Source organism: Engraulis encrasicolus, chromosome 14 (assembly GCF_034702125.1).
Source record: "Engraulis encrasicolus isolate BLACKSEA-1 chromosome 14, IST_EnEncr_1.0, whole genome shotgun sequence".
NCBI lineage: Eukaryota > Metazoa > Chordata > Actinopteri > Clupeiformes > Engraulidae > Engraulis > Engraulis encrasicolus.
This window is the reverse complement of record NC_085870.1, coordinates 45,671,692-45,699,383: the sequence shown is the minus strand read 5'-3', so window position 1 is coordinate 45,699,383 and position 27,692 is coordinate 45,671,692. Positions and strand designations below refer to the sequence as shown.

At 46.0% G+C, this 27,692-nt stretch overlaps 1 protein-coding gene across 1 annotated transcript; it reads left to right on the top strand.

Annotated features, from left to right (window-relative positions):
* The first annotated feature begins 12,656 nt into the window (after nt 1-12,656).
* Nucleotides 12,657-26,895, top strand: LOC134462733 (cyclin-L2-like). The gene is made up of 8 exons (XM_063215916.1): nt 12,657-12,956; nt 22,894-23,014; nt 23,344-23,408; nt 23,541-23,640; nt 24,111-24,366; nt 25,852-25,942; nt 26,182-26,253; nt 26,376-26,895. The coding sequence occupies exons 1-8, from the start codon at nt 12,856-12,858 to the stop codon at nt 26,617-26,619; spliced, it is 1,050 nt and encodes a 349-aa protein (XP_063071986.1). The 5' UTR covers nt 12,657-12,855; the 3' UTR covers nt 26,620-26,895.
* The last annotated feature ends 797 nt before the right edge of the window (nt 26,896-27,692 follow it).

Below are 27,692 nucleotides of genomic sequence, written 5' to 3'. Positions count from 1 at the left end.
TGTTTTGTCATAGCCTACTGTAGGCCAGCTATGTTACTGAAAGGTGTTAACTTTGGTTTGTTTACCATACCGTCTACTTCTAAGAGTGATCTAAGAAAGAGAAGCTTTGTATTCTGAATCTTTTCAAAAACTGGGGGGATCAGCAAAAAATGGTCATGATGACTGCTCGACACGGCAATCTTCATCTTCAATCTTCCGGATGACAGCTTGGCGTCGAGGAGACTTTCTTCAGCGTCCATGGTTTGTCTGTCAAACGGAAAGGTTTTGCATGTCATTTGATGCCCAAACATTCAAAGTTATTTACAAATGTCCGTAGAGGATTAACTTGGTGTGGCAGACACTAAACAAACACTATTTTACGATGTACAACATGAAAATTGGAGCATTCTGAGCTCATACAAATGCAATGTTGATACTGAGTATTGCTGACATGGATTATGTTTTGCCAAACGGTACGCCGACCCCAAAGACACATTTTCACATTGCATTTTCTGTGTACAGCTCTGTTTGTAGCCTAACTTCCAATTTATCTTTAATTGCGGCTACATTACAACGTGGTGAAGTAACTTTTATAGTAAGCTAGGTCTTACGCCATTCGGCTGGCTCACGTTAGATGCTAAGCTAAAATTATTATGGTCATCATAACAAGCTCTTCAAGGTTTCGTTATCCCAAAGTATCATTTTATTAATAGCATGGTATATTTGCCATACTTACCGATCACCAGTTCCATTTGAACTTGTGTTGCTGTTTTTATGACAATCAAGGGTTTCTGTGTCGACCAGTTCCACAGCTGAAAATTGGGTTCAATATTTCTGCTGGGGACGCCATGTAATATTCGGGTGGGAGGGGCGGGACATGTCTTGAAGTTCCGTGAGTGAACAGCCCCTGGTTATACTCGTCATATGAACAAGGAGCTGAACCACTGAGCTGAACAATCATTTGACAACTTCTCACTGTGTATGCCACTGTCTAGTGCAGGGGAAGTCAGTGAGCTGAACAATCATTTGACAACTTATCACTGTTTATTATATGGTGTGACGTCATCGGTCGAATGCTCCATTCATTTCAACTGGGCTCCCCAACGTTCGCACGTCTGTTATTTTTCGATAACGGACGGGTTGGTCTATAACAGACCGCTGTCAATGGCAACAAGACGTTTCACTGCTAAAGCGACTTATCAACAAGACTCTAATCAGCTGCTGTGATAGACAACACCTGTTGTCCTGGCTACCTAGCTGTTGCCTAGCGGTGTTCCACAACGGCACTGTTTTGTTTTGCGCAGCAACAATCTTAACATTAAATAGGCCTAAAGAAATGTCCCCGCTATGTGTGAACCATTTAAGTATATCCATATAATAAGCGGGTTAACTTTCGGCGAGTCGGTCGCTTTGCGTCGGGGTCTAAAGATTCTCTCTGTCGTGCTGCTATTCCACGGTAGCGACCTTCTCGCCGAACGTTAACCCTTACGTATGCCACTGTCTAGTGCAGGGGTTGTAACATTTATATCAGGCACCTTTACAGGCACCTGTCAAGTGTAAGTGTGGGGTCCTGATTGAGAGGCATTTGACGTTCGCTGCGTCAAGCCGTCAGTCTTCTGAATAATAAATGAACATCAGCCACAGCTCCGCGAGTACCTGTTTTTATTATAATTATACAAACACGACATGGTGTCAGAATAATGGACGTAACCGGAGTACCCTCGCCCAAAATCAATTGGGACGCGCCTGATCTTCCCGGGGAGTGGAAGAAGTTTAAACAGCATGTGGAGCTGATGTTTTCGGGACCGCTACGGAGCAAGAGCCAGGTCGAGAAATGTAGCTACCTGCTACTCTGGGCGGGAGAAAAAGGTAGAGACATTTACAATTCATGGACGTTGACTGATGAAGCCGCAAAACTACTTAAAACATACTATGACGAGTTTGAGAAGTATGTATTGCCCAAGAAAAACACAATCTTTGCTAGATACAAGTTTAACGAAAAAGTGCAGGGAACCAACGAAAGTCTAGAGCAGTTCATCACCGAGCTAAAGCTGCTAGTCAAAGACTGTGCCTACGCAAATGATGACGAAATGGTCAGAGACCGAATCGTATTTGGCGTACAGTCTGCCAAAGTCAGAGAAAAGTTGCTAAATGAGGGATCGGAGTTAACGTTACAGAAAGCTACTGACATCGCCAGGTCCCATGAATTCGCCCAGGCACAAACTCGCGCCATCGAAGCTAACGTTAGCAACATGATGATCGCGCGTGATCCGGTCGTACATTCTGTGCAGAGGCAGCAGCAAGCAGCCACGAGAAGGCGTCCCAGGCTTGAAGAAACCGAGCGAGATAGACCTAGCGAGAGGAGCAGGGATTACGGCAGGAACTGTGGATACTGTGGAGGGAAAGCACACAGAGACATAGAACAGTGCCCTGCCAGAGGAAAGCAATGCGCCAGATGTGGGAAAACTAATCACTTCGCAAGAGTGTGCAAGTCTACTACGAGAGGGAAAACAGTACATGCAGTGAATGACGACGACGACGAGGGTGAGTCAGAGGAACTGTATGTAGATGCCGTCACGAAAAGTGGACACCCTCGAGAATCGGAACAAGCATTCGCAGACATACACATTGGGGAGAAGCGCACAGTTTTGAAATTTAAATTAGACACAGGGGCCCAAGTCAATGTCATTCCACTGAATGTATTTGACCAGTTGAAATCTGAATGCAGGCTGCGCCTACAGCCCACAATGCGCACACTGACAGGATATGGGGGACAGGTGCTTGCCGTTAAAGGCCTGTGCAAAATTCGCAGTGCTTACAAGAAGAACAGCATGATGTTGGACTTTTATGTAGTGGACACTAGGGCACCGCCTGTCCTAGGTCTAAACGCCTGCCTGGATTTAGACTTAATTAAGCTAGTGTTATCTATTGGCACACCACTCGACCAGAAGGCCATTAGGGAGGAGTTCGCAGATGTTTTCAAAGGCATCGGGCTCTTCCCTGGTGAATGCACAATACACGTTGACCCAGCCGCAACCCCCGTGGTATGCCCACCAAGGAGAGTTCCGTTGGCGCTGCGCAGCCGGCTAGAGGAGGAGCTGCAACACATGGAGGACACCGGAATCATTGCCAAAGTGACTGAGCCAACCGAATGGGTCAACGCGCTTGTTGTTGTGGAGAAGCCACGTACAGGACGGCTCCGAGTCTGCCTCGATCCCAGGGACTTAAACAAAGCCATCAAGCGACCCCACTACCCTCTTCCTACATTAGAAGACATCACCCCCAAGCTAGGGGGTGCCAAGTGCTTCAGTGTGTTGGATGCACGTTCGGGGTACTGGGCAATCAAGCTCTCCACAGAGTCATCCAAACTTACCACCTTCAACACGCCATTCGGGCGTTACCGCTTCCTGCGGCTACCCTTCGGACTCATCTCAGCCCAAGATGAATTCCAGAGGAAGATCGACGAGACATACCAGGGGCTCGAGGGCGTGGTGGCAATCGTGGATGATGTCCTGGTATACGGTGCAACCAAGGAAGACCATGATCGAAACCTCCGCGCCATGCTGCAACGATCACGTGAGAAGGGAGTTCGCCTCAACCCGGAGAAAGCGATCATCGGTGCCACTGAGGTCAGCTACTTCGGCCACTGCCTCTCAGCTGAGGGCATCAAGCCAGACCCAGAAAAAATCACAGCCATCAAGATGATGAAACCACCACGAAACCGGGCCGAACTAGAGACAGTGCTGGGGATGGTCAATTACCTGGCAAAGTTTGCACCCGGTCTATCCGAGACCAATGCGCCGATGCGCCAGCTACTGAAGCAGTCCAGTGAATTCCTGTGGGACGCACAACACGATGCTGCGTTCCAAAATATGAAAGACATCATCACCAGAGAACCAGGGCCAGTCCTCGCCTATTTCGACACCAAGAAAGAGCTCACCATACAAGTGGACGCTTCCAAATACGGCCTGGGTGCCGTGCTGCTACAAGATGGAAGACCCCTCAGCTATGCATCCAAGTCACTCACAGACACTGAGGTGAATTACGCACAAATTGAGAAGGAAATGTATGCCATACTATTTGGACTAAAACGCTTTCACCAATATGCATACGGCAGGCATGTCACTGTTGAATCTGACCACAAGCCACTGGAGTCGATCATGAAGAAGCCACTGGCAGCCGCCCCCCCGAGGTTGCAGCGGATGATCCTCCAGCTACAAAAATACAGCTTCACCATTATCCACCGTCCTGGTAAGGATATACCTGTCGCCGACACCCTCTCAAGGAAATCACTTACATCGGATGACAACAGCCTCAGTGAGGGGATGGATGCACAAGTACACACCGTATGCAGCAGCCTACCGGTGAGTGACAACCGACTGAAGGAGATCCAAGTTGAAACTGAGAAAGACGAACAGCTGACACTGCTGGAGAGAGTCATACAAGAAGGCTGGCCTGATGAGATACAGAGCTGCCCCCAGAGCGTCAGAGAGTTTTGGAACCATCGTGACGAGCTGTCAAAAATGAATGGTATTCTCTTCAAGGGTGAAAAAATCATCATCCCTGGCAGCCTTCGGGACAGGATGCTGGAAAAAATCCACACAGGCCACTTGGGCATGGAAAAATGCAAACAGCGGGCACGTGATGTCATGTTCTGGCCCGGAATGTCCAAGGCCATTGAGGCGATAGTAAAGGACTGCGAAATATGCAGAGAACGCCAAGCAGCAAACCAGAAAGAGCCCATGCTGTCACACAAAATTCCAGATAGACCATGGCAGAACGTGGCAACAGACATATTCGTATGGAATGGTGAGAATTACCTTGTAACAGTCGATTACTACAGCAGGTTCTTTGAGCTAGATAGACTTACCACCACAACATCAGCAGCAGTGATCCACAAGCTGAAAGCAGCTTTTGCCAGGCATGGCATTCCAGAGATCTTAATTTCTGACAACGGCCCCCAGTATTCATCAAAAGAGTTTGAATTCTTTGCCCACTCGTGGGAATTCCAGCACCTCACCTCCAGCCCGCATTACCCACAAAGCAATGGCCTTGCAGAAAGGACGGTGCAGACTGCAAAAGCACTGATGGAGAAAGCAAAAGCAGCGCAGAGAGACCCCTACTTAAGTATCCTTGAATACCGAAACACACCGGTGGACAACTTCAAATCCCCGTCACAACTACTGATGAGTCGCAGACTCCGATCGGTCTTACCAACCACCAACAGACAGCTGCTGCCCGAAGTCGTCGACTACGGAGAGGGGAAGGAGAAAAGACAGCAGAGACAGCGACACCAAAAGAGGTACTACGATCGATCATCCAAACCACTGCCCCAGCTACGCAGTGGAGAGCACATCAGGGTACAAGAACAGGGCCGCTGGAAACCAGCCGTCGTGATTCAGCAAGCTGACACAGCACGGTCATACCTCCTCCGCACCGCAGGTGGAGAGGTGTACCGTAGAAATCGACGCCACCTTCGGACCCTGTCAGACACGGCGCAGGCGAGCGAAAGCAGTACACCTGACACACCACGCGCAACTGAAGAAGAGCCATCCCCATACTCACCTGACGCAGACACTCAGACACCGGAACCGCTGACCAGGCCAATGTCATACCACACAAAGTCCGGGCGTGAAGTCAAGACACGCTCGGTCATGGATTTGTGACACGAAAAGGGGGAAGCCGGATTGCTGCCCTGAAAAACATACTTACCTGACACACACACACACACACACACACAAAGGGTACACGCCGAACGCTGCCCTGAAACACATCCCTGACACACACCACATGGATCGCTGCCCTGAAACATACTTGCCTGACACACACACACACACACACACACACACACACACACAAACAAAAGGGTGCACGCCGAACGCTGCCCTAAAGCACACATGCCTCACACACACACCACGCAAGTATATACTTACCGGAGAGCGAGAGCACCATCAGACTGAGGACAATTCAAAAAAAAAAAAAAAAAACACTTGGCGGATCGCTGCCGTATTTTTGTTTAAAAAAAAATAAAAAAACAAAAAACAAACAAACAAACAAACAAAAAAAAAAACCCCCCAAAAAAAAACCCTGACGAAAAAAAAAGAAAAAAACAAGAAAAAAAAAAAAAAGACAAGAAAGAAGGAAAGAAAAAAGCATATTGATACAGGGTGTTTGCATTCCCTTGAATTGTTGTTTGCATTTTAACTACATGTTTTGCAGGCCTACATATCTATACGGTATGATTGCTTTTCCAATGTTTTATAACTTCAGCCAGGAACTTGAATGTTGTTTGAATATTGAATGTACTCAAGAATTTAACTGAATTCGAGACGATTCGTGTAATGAATTGTTGAGAGGGGACCATTCGAACAAAACGTTGGACCATTAGTAGAAGGCATGGGGCGTTTCGTGCAGTACCTGAGGATTTTTCGTCGAAGACCTAAGGACGTTACGTTCAACCCATGCAGACCTTTCGTTTAACTGGGCAGATGTTTAGTTTAGTCTGCCTATTTTATTAGCCTATTATTTTTATATTTTATCAAACTTGTGTGCCTACCACCACAATGCAATGAAAACAAAAATCGAACCGTGTAGAAAGTGCGTGCGTGCGTCTCTATTTTTTTTTAAATTAATTTTTCATTTTAGTTCAGTTTTTTTATCATTAGGCCATTTCATAGCCTATTTTATAAATATACTATATCGTAGCGGACTGCCTCTGCCTCCTCCGGAGTGAGATAGCAGCGTTACCCCCTGTGCACTACATCTGTCTATATATATATCTGAGTTATTTCTAATGTGTTGGTTACTGATTTGTATTCATTTTTGGAAAGGTAAAGGCAGTCTTAAGGGCCGTACACACACGTCGCTGCTATTTACTCGCTACTTGCTCACTCGCCTACTTGCCACTCGCTCTGGGTGATTTTGTTTACTGGTTGTCATGGTTCCCGCTGTCCTCGCCAATAACGTCCGTACGAAACAAAATGTAGGCCTACGCTGTTTAACGTTGATCGTGTGCTGTGCACAACCATGCATATGAGCCTTTGATGGTGTACACTCATTGATATTTACTGTCAATGTGTACACTGTATTGGATGTATTTTCCTCAACACTTCAAAGTGTGATGGCGTGCAGAAGTTGGGTGGTCAGAACACCACAGGGGCAACGTCACCTGTCAATAATCTGTACCCTGCATTCCAATTGGTTACTCGCTTAACTCGCGTCGCTCGAAGATAAAATAAGTTTATCTCGGAACCCGCCCACATCGCATCGCTTGTACTCTCCTCGCCTACTCGCCAGCGAGACTCGCTGGAACACGTAGACATTCTATTGACTTCATCCGCTGAGCGAGTAACTAGCAGCGACGTGTGTGTACGGCCCTTTATTGTTGCCTAGCTGGCGCCCATGTCATAACTTAAAACAGTCGGTTGCACCGCCGCTACAATACCGACGAAATGTTTTAAAATGTAGGCTTACAACAGTAATTTAAAGGTAAGGGATAATGTATTGTCCCACATGACTATAAGAAAATATTGCCTATACGGGACGAATAAGACCCCCGATGCCGAAGGCAGAGAGCTGTTATTCCGCTCCGAAGGAAATATATTTCCGTAGTCATGTGGACAATACATTATCCCGCTTATCCCGCCTTTACCAACATTAGAAAGCATAGAATACACAGTTAACCAGTAGTTTATAGTAACAGGTTTATTGCCATTTTATAGCGTGCGCAAAGAAAGATAGAAAAGAAAGATATAAAAAGATATAAAAAGAAAGAAAGGAGTCGCACACTGGAGCTGAATGCAGAATCAAAAGATGCCATTTACAATTGTCCTAAGACGTCAAACTGGTCCTGGATTAACGCATCACTGTTACGTTATTTGTTCTACTGTATGCATCTAGGCCTATATTCGTTATAAAAACAGATATCTTAGAATGAAGTCTTATGAATGGTCCACCATGCTTAATTCCATAAAGCATGCCAAATGAACTTGAAAGAAATGTGAAATGAAAACAGCGTGTCAATGCAAGCTCTTTTTAAAAAAAATCATAAATACAGTATGAAATAGTGATGTGAGCTGTTACAAATTGAGAACAAGCGCACAAGTCTGCAAACAAGGGTTTTGCAAAAGTGCACTACTAAAAATAAGACAAGATATTCGTTGTGATGATCTGAGTTATTTCTAATGTGTTGGTCACTGATTTGTATTCATTTTTGGAAAGGTAACGGCAGTCTTATTGCTGCCTGACTGGCGCCCATCTCATAACTTAAAACTAAAGTCGGTTGCACCGCTACAATATCAACGTTTTTTTTTTTCTACAACAGCTTTAAAGGTAAGGGATAATGTATTGTCCACACGCAGTGGTAGAACGCAGGTATACGGAGTATACCCACTTCTAAATTTTAGGGGATTCAGTATACCAACTTAAAATTGATTGATCCATTATTTAGAATGGCATAAATATATACAGTATACCCACTTCAAAAAATGTGAGAATATACAGTATACCCACTTCAAAAAAGTAGACTACACCTAGACTACAAATATTTTCCTACGGGGCGAATAACACCCCCAATGCCGAAGGCGGAGTGCTGTTATTCCGCTTCGAAGGAAATATATTTTCCGTAGTCACGTGTGGACAATACATTATCCCGCTTATGCCGCCTTTACCAACATTAGAAAGCATACATAGTAAACCAGTAGTTTATAGTAACATGTTTATTGCCATTTTATAGCGTGCGCAAAGAAAGATAGTTCGTGGAACGCTCATAATTTAAAAAGAAAGAAAGGAGTAGCACACTGGAGCTGAATGCAGAATCAAAAACTGTATTAAACAAAGCCGAAAAAAGTAAATAAAACCGACAGACAGGGGACAAACGTTTCGGTCAGCCCATCATCTTCCTTTTCTTCCTTTTCATACTCCTCTTGGAATTACGCACCGAGCAATAGGCCTACGCTCAGGATATGACATTGGCGCGGACGCTACCCCACCATTACGCGCATAATTTAAAAAGGTTAACAAGCAACAGAGTTTGGCTACTTTCTAACTTGTTACAGCCACATTGCGCTTCAAACTGTTTGCAGGCTGCCTCGTTCACTGCGCGATATCTACTAAACTCGGGTTCATAACAGGATCATTTCTATCTGATCTGCGACAGTATTTCAGAAAAAAGCATAGACAACCACTGATGTGCGCCCTGACCATCATTAGCTATCTATCGATCCTGCTACAGGCTGAACACTTTGAGCCGGATGGTTGGCTGGAGGAGGCAACGCTAGCCTAAAGAGTAGGCTACTTCACCCTTAAGCAAACTATCAAGGAACTCCTCACTTGTTACTCACATACTAGTGTTAATAAAATATGTCACGACAGCGGCCGGCGGACAGTGACAGTTTGCTTTCTTGAAATAACAACATTCGGACAATAGTGTAGGCTTGTGCGCTACACGCTGGGGTGGGGCAGGGCTGCTGTAGGTATCCGTTGCGCGCGGCCGGTCGCTTTGGGAACTGTGTGTAAATTGCATTTGGGTAGGCTATTGCGCGTGTTATAGTTGATTAAGTAATTGACGAGCCAACGTCCGGCATCAGTGGCTGAGTGTGTAACTTAACTTAACTTAACTTTTGTAGGCTACTATCGTCCGAGTGTCTCCAGATTGTGATTATTTATTCATTTATTCAAAGACGATAGCAGTTTACAGACGCTGCTGGTTGTATGGATATTGTGGTGGTTTTCCCTCCTAATTGTATTTTATGAAATTGTAAAAATAAAACTAAGTCAGAAACTGAGTCAGAAAACTCGCTGCATGACAACCAAATGTGCTCAGTAGACGCACGCTGCCCTGATTCAAAGCGACAAGGCTGTGCTTGGTCCCGCCTCTCTGCCCGCAGCTGGGGCTACTCAAATACTGTTCCAGAAATGTCAGGAGTAGAAAGTAACATAGGCCTACAGATATTTGTCAAAAAATGTAACGGAGTAAAGTAACGGCGTAAAAGTGAAAAAAAGCTTCTCAAATATTGTTCCAGAAATGTAAGGAGTAGGCCTAGAAAGTAACCTAGATAATTGTCAAAAAATGTAACGGCATAAACGTAAAAAACCGACAACATACCAGTTAAAATGAGTAGGCCTAAGTACATTTTATTTATGAAGCACATCTGAAAACAGCAAAAAAAAAACAGTTGATTTACATACTAGATTACTAGATACTAGATAGGCTACATTACTAGAGAGAGAGAGAGAGAGAGAGAACGCGCTCCTATGCAGTGTTAATATAGCGATTTCACTTCTCTCTCTCTCGCTCTTAGTGTTTTTGTTTTTGTTTTACTGTAGCCATGGACTTAACAGGGGTGCAGGGGTTCTATAATGTTTTCCGACACTGTTATTTTTTCTGCCTCATGCGCGAACTATTTATTGTCATTCAGTTTGTGCCATTATTAGGCCTATATGAATCGCGGGTAAATCAGTTTTACCACATATTTAGACTTCGAACAAAAGAAATAGGCCTAGGACACACGGGAATAATAGGATATAAAATAGGCAGCCTGACTGGATCGATGGACGATTTCCAACAATAAAAGACAGGCTATGAAACAAAATAGGCAGCTACCAGCTTATTCAATTAATAAAACTATAGCCCAAGAACATTGCCTCGCCGGGCATAGAGAGACAGAGAGAGAGAGAGAGAGAGAGAGAGAGAGAGAGAGAGAGAGAGAGAGAGAGCGGTCCTATGCAGAGTGTAACGATTTAACTTCTCTCTCTCTCTCTCTTTACTGTAGCCATGGACTTAACACAGGTGCATGGGTTCTGTAATGTTTTCAACACTGTTATATGCATAGTGCTCTGGCTCATGCGCAAACTTTGTTGTCACTCAGAATCAGAAACATCAAAGTGTCGGCAGACAGCATTCTCTTGTTGCTGGTGCTTCGCATCTAAAAAGTTACCGCCCAAGAACATTGCCTCGCCGGGCAGAGAGAGCGAGAGAGAGTGATAGAGAGAGAGAGAGAGAGCGCTCCTATGCAGTGTTAATGTAACGATTTAACTTCTCTCTCTCTCTCTCTTTACTGTAGCCATGGACTTAACACAGGTGCATGGGTTCTGTAATGTTTTCAACACTGTTATATAAGCCTAGTGTTCTGGTTCATGCCGAACTTTGTTGTCAAAAAATGTAAGGGCGTAAACGTAGGCTAAATTGTCAAAAAATGTAACGACGTAATCGTAAAAACAACAACAACATACCAGTAAAAACGAGTAAGTACATTTTATTTATAGATTTACATGTTTAAATCAACAAAAAACAAAACTTAACAGCTGATTTAGGCCTATTTAAATAGGCTAGACAAAACCGTTAAAATGAACATATTTAAATAGACAAAACCGTTCAAATGAGCATTAAAAAAGCTGATTCTAAGAAAACCCGCATTAAAAAACCGTTAAAATGAACATATTTAAATAGACAAAACCGTTAAAATGAGCATTAAAAAAGCTGATTCTAAGAAAACCTGCATTAAAAAAGCTGATTTACATTTCTAATATAGGCAGACTGAAGGGACCTTTAGTTGAAACCTAAGGATCTTTAGTTCAATTTTAAGGACCTTTCGTAGGCTTTTGCGGTAGACGGACCGTCCTCGACTAAAGATCCCCTGCCTTATACTAATGGTCCAACGTTTTGTTCGAATGGTCCCCTCTCAAGAATCCATTCGACGAAAAGACCTGTACCCATTTAACTGAATTGATTTTAAATGACTTCACAGTGCTTGTGTATCATTGTGTTCATTGTTTTGTTTTCTTCCAAAAAGAGGAGGATGTAACATTTATATCAGGCACCTTTACAGGCACCTGTCAAGTGTAAGTGTGGGGTCCTGATTGAGAGGCATTTGACGTTCGCTGCGTCAAGCCGTCAGTCTTCTGAATAATAAATGAACATCAGCCACAGCTCCGCGAGTACCTGTTTTTATTATAATTATACAAACACGACAGGGGTGGGCAATTATTTTGGCCTGAGGGCCACATTGAATATGGATCGTAGGGCCAGATGTCGCAGACAACATGCCTGTGCCAATAGGAAATACTGCAATGTACACTGACCTAGCTTGTTGGCTATTTCACTCCTGCACATTGCAATATTTATATGTGAACTTGATTAATTTCACACCTGCAACACCCTTTGCTCTTTTTAGAATGTTAGGTGCAAGTATGGTACTTTGGATTAAAGGGACAGTTTGGTCAATTTCAACATGCGATTGTATTGCTCACGCTACCCTCGACTTGTCAGTACCTGGTGATGCCACATTTTTCGGCTCAGCCCTTTCTGAGATATGAGCAATTCTAATGGGGGCAGCGTTTGTTTACATTTTTAAAAAATGAAACATAGGCCAACTCCAAATATTTTCCCAAAAGATACTGCTGTTTGCTAGTTGTCTGCTGATGTGTTATAAACTTTTGGATGTTTTTGGGAATAAATAAAAATGTTTTTTTGAAATGTAAACAAAGAGCTGCCCCCATTACAATGACCAGGATCTCGGAAACGGCTGAAGAAGAAGAAAAAAAAATCTCAGGCACTGACAAGTCCAGGGTAGTGTGAGCATTACAACTGCATGTTGAAATTGACCAAACTGTCCCTTTAAGGCTCTGTGGGCCAGATGAAATGACTCAGCGGGCCGCATGTGGCCCCCGGGCCAGAGTTTGCCCACCTCTTGTCTAGTGTGTCTGTCTGTAGATAACATTTATGCCACAAATATAGTATTGCTTTTGTCAGTTATGTTCTCCATCCAACAAAATGGGACTAAACAGATTGTGTCCTGCAATGATTTTCTTTTGATGCTGCCACACTGAACTCGTACATTTCATCTTTCATCCCACTGCCTCCCCAAGACCGTTGCCATGGCGTGTGTGCACCTGGCCTCCAAGATTGAAGAGGAGCCTCGCCGAGTGCGTGACGTGCTGAATGTGTTTCACTTCTTGAAAGGAAGCAGGGGACGCAAGTGAGTACTGCCTGCTGAATCCAGGGCACAGCACAGCACAGCACACGCATAGGCAATCAAGCTTCTCTCATTAATATGGATTACAGATTACTCTGTGTCTCTCTCACACACACACACACACACACACTGTAGGATATTATGATGAGGAAAGTACTGGTCGTACACCCGCTGGCCTAATTCTTCAGTCAGAAAGAATGCAGCTGTTCTAGAGGTTGAGTCTTGCCATTTATTAATTAAACATTGAGAAGTTTTGAAGTACAGTTGTCATAATGTGTTGTCTCACAGTGTGGAAGTTACGTTGTGTGGTTTTCTATACAAAGACAGAAATAAAGGAACAAACAGGACAATGCTAAGTTATTCACATTACAGATGTCCCATTCACAATATCAACTCGAGGATAATAATTACAAGGAAAGTACTGCACACACAGTAGTAATAACAGGGTGATAAACAGTACTAAATTGACATGTATGCAGCATTAAAACAGTACAGGAAATCGTACAGCATTAAATATATGAAATGCTAACAAAGACCATCCGTGTACAGGATTGCTAACACGCCGTTGCTGGTCACGGAACATTCTAGACATTTCCAATTACACAGAACGATTGTCAGGCTTCAATACAAAGTTAGAAAGGACTGTAGAAACTAAATAAATGGCTGCACAAACGAAATAAAACCTTACAAAGAAAATATGTGTACTTACAGTTACATTCACGCACAACAACACAGAAACACTTCCAAACGAAGTCGGAGAGTCCGGGAATGCGACTGCATGAGAGAGAATGTCCGGGCATGTCTCATATCACGCAGCTATAACATGCATTCAAAGCGTGATCAGTCTCTTAAAGCGACAGCGCCACATTTCTTATAGTCAAGTCACTTACATAGGAAAATGTACACATATAAGAAGTAAGGCATTTAAACATATGAATCCAGGGAATTTACACATGAAGCAGGGAATTTTGTACAGCCGCCCCCAAATTTACCTAGTAAATTTGTAAACAACATAAATGAACTGCCCATCAGTTAAACTAGTTAGCTACATCACTGGGCATTTCAGGGAGCTCAATTAACTTGGCCACAGGGCGTAAGTAAGTGTTACCTTTAATGTCCACTGCGGCAGTCCGGACCTTACCGTCATCACTTATAATGACCTTACTGACCCGTCCAACAGGCCACATGGCTCTCGGCAGTTGATTGTCCATAACCAAGACAACCTGTCCAACCTTGAGGACTTCTGACGATTCCTTCCACTTCTGGCGCAGTTGAAGATTGGGAAGGTATCTCCGGATGAACTGGTTCCAGAAGTGGTCGGCAATGACCTGGCTGTGACGGTAGAGTCGTCGCCCCAGCAGAGCTTCAGGCCCATACAAGGCCTGTGGCAGGGAGGCATCCCGCCGCCCCATCAGGAGTAGGTTTGGCGTGATCGAGTCTGGGTCCGCCACGTCAGATGACACGTAGCCCAGAGGTTTTGAGTTCAGGATCCCTTCGACTTCCACCAGCACGGTGGCAAGGACGTCCTCTGGAACAATCTGGTCGCGTAGTACAACCTGGAGAGAGGCCTTGACAGACTTGATCTCTCTTTCCCACGCTCCTCCGAAATGAGGTGCATGAGGTGGGTTGTATCGGAAGGAGATTTTCTGTCCAGCAAGCTGCTCCCTCAGGGAAGGTTCAAGTTGGGCGAAGGCTTCCTCGAGTTCTCGGTCTCCCCCTCGGAAGTTAGTGCCCTGGTCGCAGAGAATCTCGAATGGCTTTCCTCGTCTTGCTACAAACCTCCGTAGGGCAAGGAGGAAAGAGTCACTGTCCATGTGGGTAAGGAGGTCTAAGTGGACACACCTTGTAGTCAGGCACTTAAATATGATGCCCCACCTTTTCTCATGTCTTCTGCCTATTTTGACTGTGTAGGGGCCGAAACAGTCAACCCCCGTGGACCAGAAGGGAGGCTTATTCAAGCGAAGCCGTGCAGAGGGTAAATCGGCCATTTTGGGGATCCCCGGCTTCTTGCGCCACTTGCAACACTCTGTGCACAGCCTCTGATGCTTGCGGATGGCTTGTCGTCCGCGCAGTATCCAGTATGATCTGCGAATCTCTGCATAGACTCTCTCTGGTCCAGGATGAAGGAGACGATTGTCATAATCTCTAATCAGTAGGCGAGCGACAAGGTGATCAGGTGATAGTACAATAGGATGAAGCGTGTCGTCCTCTAGATCCTCCGCCTTGCGAAGCCTCCCACCGACTCTTATCAGTCCAAGTTGGTCGAGCGTTGGTGAGAGTGAGCTCAGTCGGCTACTGGTTGGTACGGCCTTACCAGCTTTGAGAGCGGTCATCTCCTCAGGAAAGCTCTCTAACTGAGTCCTCTGTAGAAGAGCTAGTTCAGCTGCAATGCGCTCAGATGCGCTTGGGGATGTGGAGGCCGCCCCGTGAAGAGCCTGGTGCGTGGTAAGTATGAGGTCTTCCCACGTCTCGCAGGCATCCAAGTCAGGCAGTGGCATGTTTGTGGTGGAGATGGTGCCACAGAAGCTACCATGTCTGAGCTCGGTCGCATCATCCAGGACAGTGGAGGGACAGACAGGCCAGTGATCTGGTGAGAGCTGTAGGAATGGAGGACCACAACGCCAGTGACCAGGCTGTGAGAGCTGGGACAAGGTTAGACCTCGGGTTATGTCATCAGCCGGGTTATTCTTTGAATCAACATATCTCCAGTTGCTAGTCCCGACTAGGTCCTGGATTTCTGCAACACGTGTTCCTACGAACACTTTGTATTGCTGGGACTCGGACTGAATCCATTTCAGGACAGTGGTAGAATCAGACCACATGACGGAGCGTGTGAGGGGTACTGTGAGCTCAGTACTCAGTACTTGGGCAAGCTGTGCACCAGTTAGGGCTGCACATAATTCCAGGCGTGGGATTGATAGCTGGCGCTTGGGTGCAACACGAGACCGTGCCAGGACAAAGGAGACATGAATCTGACCAGCTGGATCTACCACTCGGAGGTAAGCTACAGCTCCATAAGCTTTCTCGGATGAATCACAAAACACATGTAACTGTGCGTCTTCAGTTGTGATGTTGAATGGGGTGTAACGGCGAGGAATGGCAACATCCTGGAGGTCAGTTAGCTCTGATTCCCATGCTTTCCACAGTGGGAGCAAGTCATCCTGTATGGGGTCATCCCATTGTCGATCGGTTCGCCACAATGCCTGCACTAGCACTTTAGCCCTGGTGGTGTATGGGAGAATGAACCCCAAAGGGTCGTACTGGCTTGCAAGTACACGGTACACTGTTCTCATGGTCACTTCGGTGGTAGAGACTGACCTCTTCTTGTAACCGAGGACATCAGATAGGCAGTTCCACTTCAGGCCGAGAGTGGATTCTTGGGGCTCTGTTTTGTCTGCGGAGAGCCAGAGCTCACAGGCCTCTGATCTGGCCTCAGAGGGAAGATGAGCTACCACTTCTGGCACATTACAGGCCCACTGTCTGATGTCGAAGCCACCTTTGGCGAGCACTGCTCTCAGCTTGTCAAGGAGTGCTGTAGCCTGCTCAGGACATGGTAAGGACTGGAGGCAGTTGTCCACATAAAAGGCTGTCAAGACTGACTCCATCACATCTTCATTGCCCTTCACATGGTCTCGGGCGTGCCTCTGGACTGCATAAGTGGCGCAACAGGGGCTGCATGTTGTCCCGAATGGTAGTACACGCCACTCATAGATGTCCGGCTGACGGTCTTGTTCCATGTCTCTCCACAGGAAACGCAAGAAAGGCTGGTCGGAGGGCAACAGCCTAACTTGGTGAAACATTGCACGAATGTCACCACTGATGGCGACAGCATGCTCTCTGAATCGGAGCAGTACTCCTAGTAAAGGAGGACCTAGGGTAGGGCCAGGCAACAGGTTGTTGTTGAGGTTCTGCTCTTGATGTGTGAAGGAGCAGTTAAACACTACTCTCGCCCTTCCATTGTGGAACACCATGTGATGGGGAATATACCATGAGCCAGCGGTACTGTCGGCCTCCTCACGGGTGATCTTCACAGCATATCCCTCCTTCTCCAGCTTGTGTATTGCTGTGTTGTAGATGGTGGCCTGCTCAGGGTTGTTCGACAGCCGTCTCTCAGCCCTTCGTAGGAGAGGCATTACAGCAGAGGGCGAAGCTTGGAGTAAGGTATGGTTGTCTTTCCACAGGAGAGGTGTTGCATATCTCTCCACGCCATCCACATTGATCCGTGCCGTGTCACTTTCCAGCAGAGCGAGTGCGGCACTGTCCTGCTTCGAGCGTGTGATCTCTTTCTCATTGCGACGAGGCAGAGTGTCGAGTTGCCATAATTTCTCCACGTTGTGTCGTAGCTCTTGAGCAGGTGACAGGAAGGAGGTGTGTAGGCATGAACTCTGATGACAGGGCTGTTGCAGGAACGTCGCAGGCCCTTGGATGGCCCATCCTAGCTTTGTGCATACAGCTACAGGAGAGCCAGGTGAGCCAATGCGGACTGGACATATGGCAGTGATCAAATGTGAATTGTCTGACCCAATGAGGATCATCGGCTTGGCTTTGTGGAAGGGCTCAACTGGCACATCCCTCAGGTAGGAGTATTTCTTCTTTAGAGCATCAGCTGGACAGGACTGCTCAGCGAGGTTCAGCTCTGAAGCAGTGAAAACATTCTTGAGCTTGTGTCTGATACCCAGGTTTGACATGGTTGATACCTCAAGTGTCACAGAGGCTCCCTTCAGATGCACTATGTCCTGCCTGACAGTTCTCAAAGTCAGGAACTCACACTCCCTCTTGAGGCCAAGCTTGTCCACTGCAGCGGGAAGTATGATTGTCCTTTCAGATCCATCATCGAGCAGGGCATGTGTATCCAGGATCTTGTTCCCATTGCACAAGCGAACAGGGACAACTTTGAGCATCACTCGGCGTGAGTGACTTGCTTGATCCAGGTAAACAACTGTGGAAACAGTGCTGACAGTAACACTGGGCTGTTGCGTTGTTGCAACTTCATGCAAAGTCAACAGGTGCTGTTCTCCACATGTGGCACAAGGCTTCTTCAGAGTACACTTGTCGGGTTTATGGCCTCTTCCACACCTCCAGCAGCGGTTCTGTCCTTTATCCAATCTGACTTCTGGGATGTATTCATGCTGGTGAATTTAGAACATCCATTCAGGTAGTGCTCGTTGGACTGGCAATATGGGCAAAAGGGCTTGAATCGCTCACGCTTGGATTTTGGTGATGTGGAAAGTGCACTTGTGTCAGGTGCAGTTGCCTTCGGCGTAGCAGCAGTGTTTAGCAACACAGTGGAGGTCTTCACTTTGGTCTGTTTGGAGGACTTGGTGTCTCGACGTGGAGGCTCTCCCTGAACGCCTTCAGCGGCCCGTCGAGAGATTTGGAGGGTTTGAGACTTAATTTCCAGCCAGGATGCCAGGTCAATCAGAGTGTATGTCGTAGTAGACCCACTGGCGATGATGCCTCGCTTCAAGCAGTGTTCAACGAAGGAATCTCTGTAGTTCACAGGAAGTTTGCTAAGCAGGATGTCAACATGCGAACCACACTGCAGCTCGTACCTGGCTGGGCCACGTGTCGACTGTAGCATTCCCACTAGTGAGCTAACTGCTGTGCTGAAGTCTTCAAATGCTTGGGCGTCACCAATTCGGACGGGTGGAGCTTGCTGCAGGGCCTTTAGCTCGCTTTGAATGAGTGACCGTGGCTGGCCATATCGTTGTTCCAGAGCCTGCATCGCAGCGCTGTAGGGCTGTGGACTGTTCAGGTGCCTCTTAGCTATCTGATAAGCTGCAGGAAGTTTCAGAAGGTCAAGGAGAACTTGAAACTTGTAGTCCTCTGTCAGATGTCGATGAGGCCCTAGGACTGTGTCCAGACCCTTTTTCAGGAGGATAAAGTCACTCTCTTTGCCAGATGAGAAAGCAACCAATTTAGGCTTCGGTATCCCATAGGATGAGGCGATGGCCATCTCCATCAAGTTAGGTGCTCCTGTATCAGGTGCAGGGTAGGCCGCAGGTTGTGGAGCAGGATATGGGTATGGGTACCAAGGATAGTGCCCCGGTTGCGGTGGCGCAATCCCATGAGGAGGGTACCAAGGCCCAGCAGGTGGCTGCACTGGCGGATAAGTTTGAATGGGCGGAGGCTGATTTGGCACTGGCTGCCATGGAGGATGCTGTGCAGGCACTCGCTGACCTGGAGGAGGTAGCATGGGCGCTCGCTGGGCTGGCACAGGCGGCGCGGGTACAGGCGCTAGCTGGACTGGCAGGGGTGCCGCATGTGCTGGCGCTGCCTGGCCTGGCGGCGGTAGTGCTGGCGCTAGCTGTCTCTGCAGAGGTGGCGCGGGCGCTGGCTGGACTGGCAGAGGTGGCGCATGTGCAGGCTGGCGTGGCACAGGTGGCATGGGTGCAGGTGCAGGCGCTAGCTGGACTGGCAGAGGTGGCACATGTGCAGGCTGGCCTGGCTGCGGTAACACGGGCAATGGTTGTCCCCGCAGAGGTGGCGCGGGCGCTGGCTGGCCGGGCATGGGTGGCATATGTGCTGGCGCTGGCTGGCCTGACGGAAGTAGCGCGGGCGCTAGCTGTCCCTGCAGAGGTGGCACAGGCGCTGGCTGGACTGGCAGAGGTGGCGCATGTGCAGGCTGGCCGGGCATGTGTGGCGCATGTGCTGGCGCTGGCTGGCCAGGCGGAGGTAGCGCGGACGCTGGCTGTCCCTGCAGAGGTGGCACGTGCGCAGGCTGGCCGGGCAGGGGTGAAGCATACGCTGGTTGGCCAGGCAGGCGTGGCAGACGAGGCAGGCGTGGCATGGGCACCGGTGCTGGCTGGGGCACCAGAGGTGTGGCAAGTGAGGATGCCCTCTCTGGAGAGCCATAAGATGCTGGTGTAGCAGTGCCATCCGATTGAACATTCTCTGCTTGCTCAGTCAGGCCTACCGATGCTGCAAGAGGCTTATGTTGTGCCATGTCTAACCAGGGTCCTACTTTGGAGGCTGCTCCTTGAAGTGCCGATGTGGAGAACTGAAAGAGTGGCTGAGGCATGACTGGATTCAATTCTTGCACATAAGTGTGACTAGGGGGTTCTGGCCATAATGTTTGAGGAGCTAACATGTAATCTGAGGGAGGCCTGTCTGCAGTGTGGGTAGTAGTGACAGGTGCATAGCCGAATGTGTCTGGCAAACTGCTACTGTACTGCTGATGAGGAGAGGTTGATCTTGGATACTCATGAGAAAAGCCCACAGTACTTGAAGGATAAGAGGCACGCTTTGCATTCTCCATTTCCATAGCAAGCTGTTCCATTGCAGTGCTTAAAGTTTTCCATCTCTCCTCTAGTTGATCTAATGCAGATGCTCTAGCAGCGGTAGCACTCTCAGATGGGAAAAAAATGTTGCTCTGACTTACATGTGTTGCATGCCCTGTTGATGGCATGTGTGGTCTGGAGGGGGATGATTGGCGAGGGTGGCTGAGCACATAGTCCTCTAGGTAGGCTGGAGGTTGTCTTCTCCGGCTGGGGCGAGGATAAGGCTGATGTGCTTCACCCTGGACATCTCTAGAAGCAGCCATGACGCAGATGATGTACAATCCGGCGATAAGAAGGACCAATTTTGTAGGATATTATGATGAGGAAAGTACTGGTCGTACACCCGCTGGCCTAATTCTTCAGTCAGAAAGAATGCAGCTGTTCTAGAGGTTGAGTCTTGCCATTTATTAATTAAACATTGAGAAGTTTTGAAGTACAGTTGTCATAATGTGTTGTCTCACAGTGTGGAAGTTACGTTGTGTGGTTTTCTATACAAAGACAGAAATAAAGGAACAAACAGGACAATGCTAAGTTATTCACATTACAGATGTCCCATTCACAATATCAACTCGAGGATAATAATTACAAGGAAAGTACTGCACACACAGTAGTAATAACAGGGTGATAAACAGTACTAAATTGACATGTATGCAGCATTAAAACAGTACAGGAAATCGTACAGCATTAAATATATGAAATGCTAACAAAGACCATCCGTGTACAGGATTGCTAACACGCCGTTGCTGGTCACGGAACATTCTAGACATTTCCAATTACACAGAACGATTGTCAGGCTTCAATACAAAGTTAGAAAGGACTGTAGAAACTAAATAAATGGCTGCACAAACGAAATAAAACCTTACAAAGAAAATATGTGTACTTACAGTTACATTCACGCACAACAACACAGAAACACTTCCAAACGAAGTCGGAGAGTCCGGGAATGCGACTGCATGAGAGAGAATGTCCGGGCATGTCTCATATCACGCAGCTATAACATGATTTCAAAGCGTGATCAGTCTCTTAAAGCGACAGCGCCACATTTCTTATAGTCAAGTCACTTACATAGGAAAATGTACACATATAAGAAGTAAGGCATTTAAACATATGAATCCAGGGAATTTACACATGAAGCAGGGAATTTTGTACACACACACTCACACTCACACTCAAACTCAAGTGAGAATGCTTGTACTACAACACACACACACACACACACACACACACACACACACACACACACACACACACACACACACACACACACACACACACACACAGCCGAACATACAACCCATGACCTGGTCCAGAGACGCAAGTCTATATGATTGACGCAAAAATGTCCAATCATGTCATTTTTTTCGATTAGTAGTCAATTCCATGTTCTCAATTGACTTCCAAGACTTGCATCTTTAGCTGGCAATTTTGGACAACATTAATGGTTCCATAAAAGATCCCTACGCCGATGCTTTCTGTAGCATTCATAGTTGGAAGTGTAACAGAGGCCAACTAGCAGAGTGTGGCGTGGAACGATATAAACCTCCCTCCCGAAGCCTCATACATACAGTATCGGTAGCGTTGAGCAATCGGACTGGTCCTTTAGCTCAGCGGTATCGTGCTGTGCCTCCCATATCTGAACTGTTGCGTTGACTAGGAGGTGGCGAGTTTGAGACCTGAGGGGTGTGCTGCACAGCAACACCTCAGTCTCATTTGAACAAACCGTAATGGTCCTGAATATTAAATTGAAACGCAGTGCGCAAGTCACTAAAATGGTCTTTAGATGATCAATGGTCTTAAGATCTTCAAAGTAAATGATGAGATGTGTTTGATGAATGGATGGCATTTCAAGTTGAAATGTGTTTTTCTGCCGCATATAAATTGCCTGTCTCAAGTTGTGCTGCGTTGACAGGATGATGGAATGACAAGTGTATGAAATGCTGAATCGTACAGTAGGAGATTTTGCTGACATCTAGCTGCTGCCTGCTCTTAACATGACTTAAAATAAGGCAATCCATTGCCCTATCTACACTAATGCTGTGATACTGGCTGGTCGAGGTAAAACTGATACCTCAACAATTGTTGTGTGCTCACTCAAGTCATTGTGCTTAACCCAGTGAATGTAGAGCAAAAGCTCGGCTTTAGGCCAGTCAGCTCTTGGAATTATCTGCTAGTCAAGAGTGCAGAGAGAGAGAAAAAAATAAAACGCTAAACGATGACGGGGACCCATTTTATGTTGGACATCCATAGACATTTTGCATGCCTAGAAAAGAAACATACCTCGCCTTCGGTTGACCCTGGTTGTAAAGGCATTTGAGGTCTGTGCTGTAGTATCACGTTTGTCCTACACGTAGTAGAGCAAAGTATGAGCCAGCAGTAGCCAAAGAGATCAAGGGTACAAAAAGCGGGGACCAGACTAACTTGACTAGGATGATCAAGAACATACAGTATATGATCTGCTGCTCTACATTGTAAGTTGCATAGGATAAGACATTTGGATTCATGCTGAATGATGATGCTTCATCTATGACTAGGATGATCAAGAACATAACTGTATGCTGTATGATCTAATGCTCTACATTGTAAGTTGCATAGGATAAGACATTTGGATGTTGTGCTGATGAATGCTGATGGGTCATCCATGTCCACTCTTCCTCCTCCAGAGGCTGCAGCCCCATGCCTTTGGACGGCAATTACATCAACATGAAGGGCCAGGTGATCAAAGCTGAGAGGAGGGTGCTGAAGGAGCTGGGCTTCTGCGTGCATGTCAAACACCCGCACAAGGCAAGACCATTGGCCTCCACCACATACATATTCATGTAGCGTTCTTCACATGCATGTCATGCAAATGTATGCAAATATATGGCCTTCACTGGTTGTACTGTTAAGTAGTTCAGTTGTGTTGCGTTAAGATTTGTGCTCAGGTTTTGAGGTGATCAGACCTAGACAATTTAAAGCTGGAAAAAAAATGTTTCTCACAGTTGTGTTCGAGTACGATCTGATATGTGGTTCTGTACGCTTTGTTATTGTCGGTTTGATATAAAGTCAGTACTACTTTGATTATGTTCTTGTGAAAGCTTTTAAATAAGTCTATGTTTTTGTTTCTGTTTTAGATCATTGTAATGTACCTCCAAGTCTTAGAATGTGAAAAGAATACTGAGCTGGTTCAGATGGCCTGGTAAGTGTGTACTGTATGTGTTATTCTCAGTTCATGGAAGTTTATCATTCAAAAACGGTGGGCATCACAAAGCTTTCTTTCCGCTGTCTTCACCCCTCTCTTTTTGTTGTCTGCCTCTTTCTGTTTCTGCAGGAACTACATGAATGACAGCCTAAGGACAGACGTGTTTCTGAGGTTCAGTGCCGAGACTGTTGCCTGCATATGCATTTACCTGTCTTCCAGATTCCTACAGGTCTCGCCATGTTCTGTCACTTCATTTTTATTTATTTTATTCGACCATTCACTTAATTTAACCAGGAAGTTCCCCTCGAGGTCTAAAACCTCTGCTCCCAGGAAGTCCTGGCCAAGACGGCATAAAGACAAACAGACAGAGGAGGCACATGCACAAGACTTACAGGCAAACAAAAAAAGCATGTGTTCTGTTACTGTTCTTATTGGTATCCAGCTGTGCATGGGGAAAGAGCATGGCCAACCATGTCCCTGTAAGGGATTATGTGTGGTCAATATGACTGACAATGGGGCCTGGAAATGCGCACAAACTAGCCAAATGTCCTAAATTGAAGTTTTTAGTTTATGCTTTTAAGTCTTTCTTTCTTTCTTTCTTTCTTTCTTTCTTTCTTTCTTTCTTTCTTTCTGTCTGTCTGTCTGTCTGTCTCCTTCACTTGTTCACTCATCAATATTTTTGCCTCCGTTGTAAATTAGATTCCCCTGCCAGTCGACCCCCCTTGGTTCTCCCTGTTTGGCGCATCGGAGGAGGACTTGCGGGACATCTGCGGGAGGATCCTGCACTTGTACACGGTGCCCAGCGTCCCGCTGGCCGCCCTCCTGAAGCAAGTGGAGGAGGCGAAGCAGGCCCTGGACGCCCTGAGCAGCAAGGGCAAAGTCAGCATCTTCATCTCTGCAGCCGCCACACCCACCCTCGAGCCACCCACCTGTTTCTCTCCTGCCTCCAAAGCTGGTGAGACCAGTAGAAGCATACCTGTACTTGTTTTTGTGGATGTGTGTGTGTGCATGCATGCGTGTGTGTGTGCAGTCTTTATGGTGCATTCAATATAGGGCTGCACAATTATGGAAAAAATCATGATCACGATTATTTTGGTCAAAATCATAATCACGATTATTAATCACGATTATTGATTTTTGCAGATTTTTTTGAAAATTATAACAAGATGAAATATAACCAAGGATGAATTACATACAGGATGAGCAAAATAAAATGAATTGTACTAATTATGTAAAGGCAATAGCATGAAACTTAAAGATGGCCTCTCAACGTCATTTAATTAATATTGCCGTGTTCCCAATTGTTATTGAATGTGTTACGCGTTGGTCCTGTTTTAAAAAACGTTCTGGTTGCTTTGTTTCAAGACGTTTTTGCAAGCTGGCAAGGTGGCTTGTGGAGAAACGAGAGAGTGTTCCGTGTTTCTCGTGGAAATGCGTCTCTGATTGGCTCACTCCTCCTGCTCTCGAAGAAACGCGTCTCTGATTGGCTCAGTCCTCCAGTTCTCGCCACTTCCCCGGGTGGTACTGCACTATAGGGGCGCCAACGGAGGCGTGCAGGCTCCATTCAGGGCTGTGCTCTTTCGACAGCGACCCCTAGGCGAGCTGCAGGCACGGAGCAACCAGAGTGAGCTGGCTTTATGTATGAGGCTTTGTGCTGTGTGTGTACCTGAGAGTAGCAACCAGCTGATAGTTAAGCTAAGCTATGTTTCGGGCCACCAGACGTTGCTTGTTTTGAAAACAAGCAGAAAAAAATTACTCGACATGTTTTTAGATAAATGGGTCGATATAAACCTTTGTGGGCAACGCCTTCTTTCGACGTGACGAAACACAGAAAGGCTTTCGTGATTCGCTCGTTTCTCTGCATTATTTATGTAAATTGGGAAACACCGGGAAACACAGCCAGGAGAGTTGACGCACCGCTATGAGAGCCTTGCAAGTGAGTTTAACTTGGGGTGACCGTCCGATCTTCGAAAGGAGTGAGTAAAACTGAGTTTTATCGGAAGTTGGCCTTTAAGTTGACAGATTTCTGGCCAGAAACACCAGCCTGTCAGTATGTTCTGGCTTCAAGGACGCTCTCAAAAGTAGGTCACTATTGCCACGATTAAATCACGATCAAAAGCATGAGTTCGATTTCACTATTTTATCCCGATTTTGATTATTTTTCGATTAATTGTGCAGCCCTAATTCAATATATTATTTTTATTTGACATTATGACAACCAGCATATTTACTTCATTTATTATTCGTCTTGGCCAGTCCTCTAGCCTTCATGGGATAATTTTGTAACCACTGAGCTCTATATAAAACACTCAGGTTTTGAAAGACATTTCTTTAAAAAAAATAATAAATAAAATTAAATATACAGTTTAGTTCAACAGCATGACCTCACTGTGCTGCCCTGCTTTCGTCCAGCCCTAAATTCTCCTCTGCCTCTTCCCAGTGTCTCCTATGAATCCTGGAGCCAACCAGGAGCCCTCTCTATGTAATGTCCTCCTGAAGAACGCCTGCCGGAAACTTCTCAATGGAAACGAGTAAGAAGAGGTTTACTTTCTAGTGTGTGTGGGTGTGTTTGTGGGACCTGGATTCTGCATGTTAAAGCAATGTAGGTTTCGGGGTGGAATGAAAGGCCATCCCAATTATATGGAGTAGCAGGAAGCTTTAATACATTTTCTAAAATGTATCCAACAACGAATGAACCATATTTCCTATATTTTCGAATACATTCAGTACTGACAAGTTCTCTATTTCGTCTTTTTGTTTGAAATTTTAGGGAAAAGCGAATTAGCCGCAGTGAGGAGAGACCAAGAGTGGAACCCAAGAGTGCAACTCCCCCTAAACGCAGGTGAGGAAGTAGCATAGCATTCCATCCATGGTCTTGCATGCAACAAATTGTGTGTGCCAAAACATGTACGTTTCCCCCCCAACCCCGTTACTTAATCCATACTGTTTGTCTTTCTTTTTCAGACGCAGTCGGAGTGTCACCTCTCCCCGCCAGTCTTTATCCCCGGTGCGGCACAAAAAAGATTCTCACAGGGAAAGAGAGAGGGAAAAGGAGAGGGAGAGAGAGCGAGAGAGGGAGAGGGAGCGAGAGAGGGAGAGGGAGAGAGAGAGGGAGCGGGAGCGGGAGCGAGAGAGGAAGAAAGAAAAGGATAGAGAGAGAGATAGGAGTCGAGAGAGGAATAGAGACAGAGAAAGAGAGCGGGAATGAGAGCGAGACAGGGACAGGGACCGAGACCGGGACCGACAGAGGGATAAAGAGAGGGACCACCGGAGAGATAGAGAAAAGGGGGAGCGCAATGGGTCGAGAAAGGAGATATCCTCACACAGAAGATAATGCCTCAAATCATCAGAGACTGTTCTGAATACTCATTCTGTATATCATGGACCAAACACCGGAATGTGTTATTTTTTTAGTCTTTGGATTGAACATTTTGTAGTGCTGAAATGCATTTTTTTATTAAATCGTGTTTTAACGTTTATTTTACACGTGTGTATCTTTTTTATTTTTAAGTATGTTTCAAGCATGTGCATGTTAAATACGACACTGTATTCCTCAAAATCCAATGTTTAGTGATAAATCGGGGCACTTAAAAGGTCTTAATTTCTGCTGGAGAGGACTCCTACTTAATTAAACCGAGGGGGGATTGTTGGCTTCGTGGTAGTCCTTCATACAACACCCTGAGGGCTCTAGGCAGTCGTGTACAGAATTAACGAGTGGGCTATAACTGCCAGCTATGCAGCATTTGACACCAGTGGCAGGGTGTTGTGTCCCCTCTGCATGCTAGGGCCAAAAATGCTATATTCACACTGTGCTCTCACATGTCGGATTGTGACTCTCACACTTAAGATAAAAATCAGAAGTTTCAGAACAGCAGTGGTGTAGCACAGTCTGTAATTTCCCAAATGATGTGTTGTTACCGTTTTACATGGGGGTTTGCATTCAGTTTCTAACTGACACACAGAGAGGAAAAACTGAGTACTATGCAGTACATGTATCAAATATGTCAAATGTCGTCATTCTACATGGTTTTGACTTGAATTTATGGTTGAGAACAGGAAATTATGTGATCATAAAAAACAATCTGCTCCCATTTTCAATCGGAAACAGTACAACTTAGTAAACTACATCTTAAATAATGTCAGAAATGTGCTTGGAATTTAAGTAAGATGACAGCTACGTTTTGGTTTTCACTGTTCATTCTGAATCAAAAAACAAGACAAAATAGACTTGGTCATAAAATCTCTGATACCTCATCCATGGAACCACCCTCCTAATATTAC

Coding starts and splice junctions, on each gene's coding strand:
- LOC134462733 (XM_063215916.1), top strand. CDS start 12,856: ATGGCGTGTGTGCACCTGGCCTCCAAGATTGAAGAGGAGCCTCGCCGA. Junction 25,943..26,181: donor AAACTTCTCAATGGAAACGA/GTAAGAAGAGGT, acceptor TTGAAATTTTAG/GGAAAAGCGAATTAGCCGCA. Junction 26,254..26,375: donor GCAACTCCCCCTAAACGCAG/GTGAGGAAGTAG, acceptor TTTCTTTTTCAG/ACGCAGTCGGAGTGTCACCT.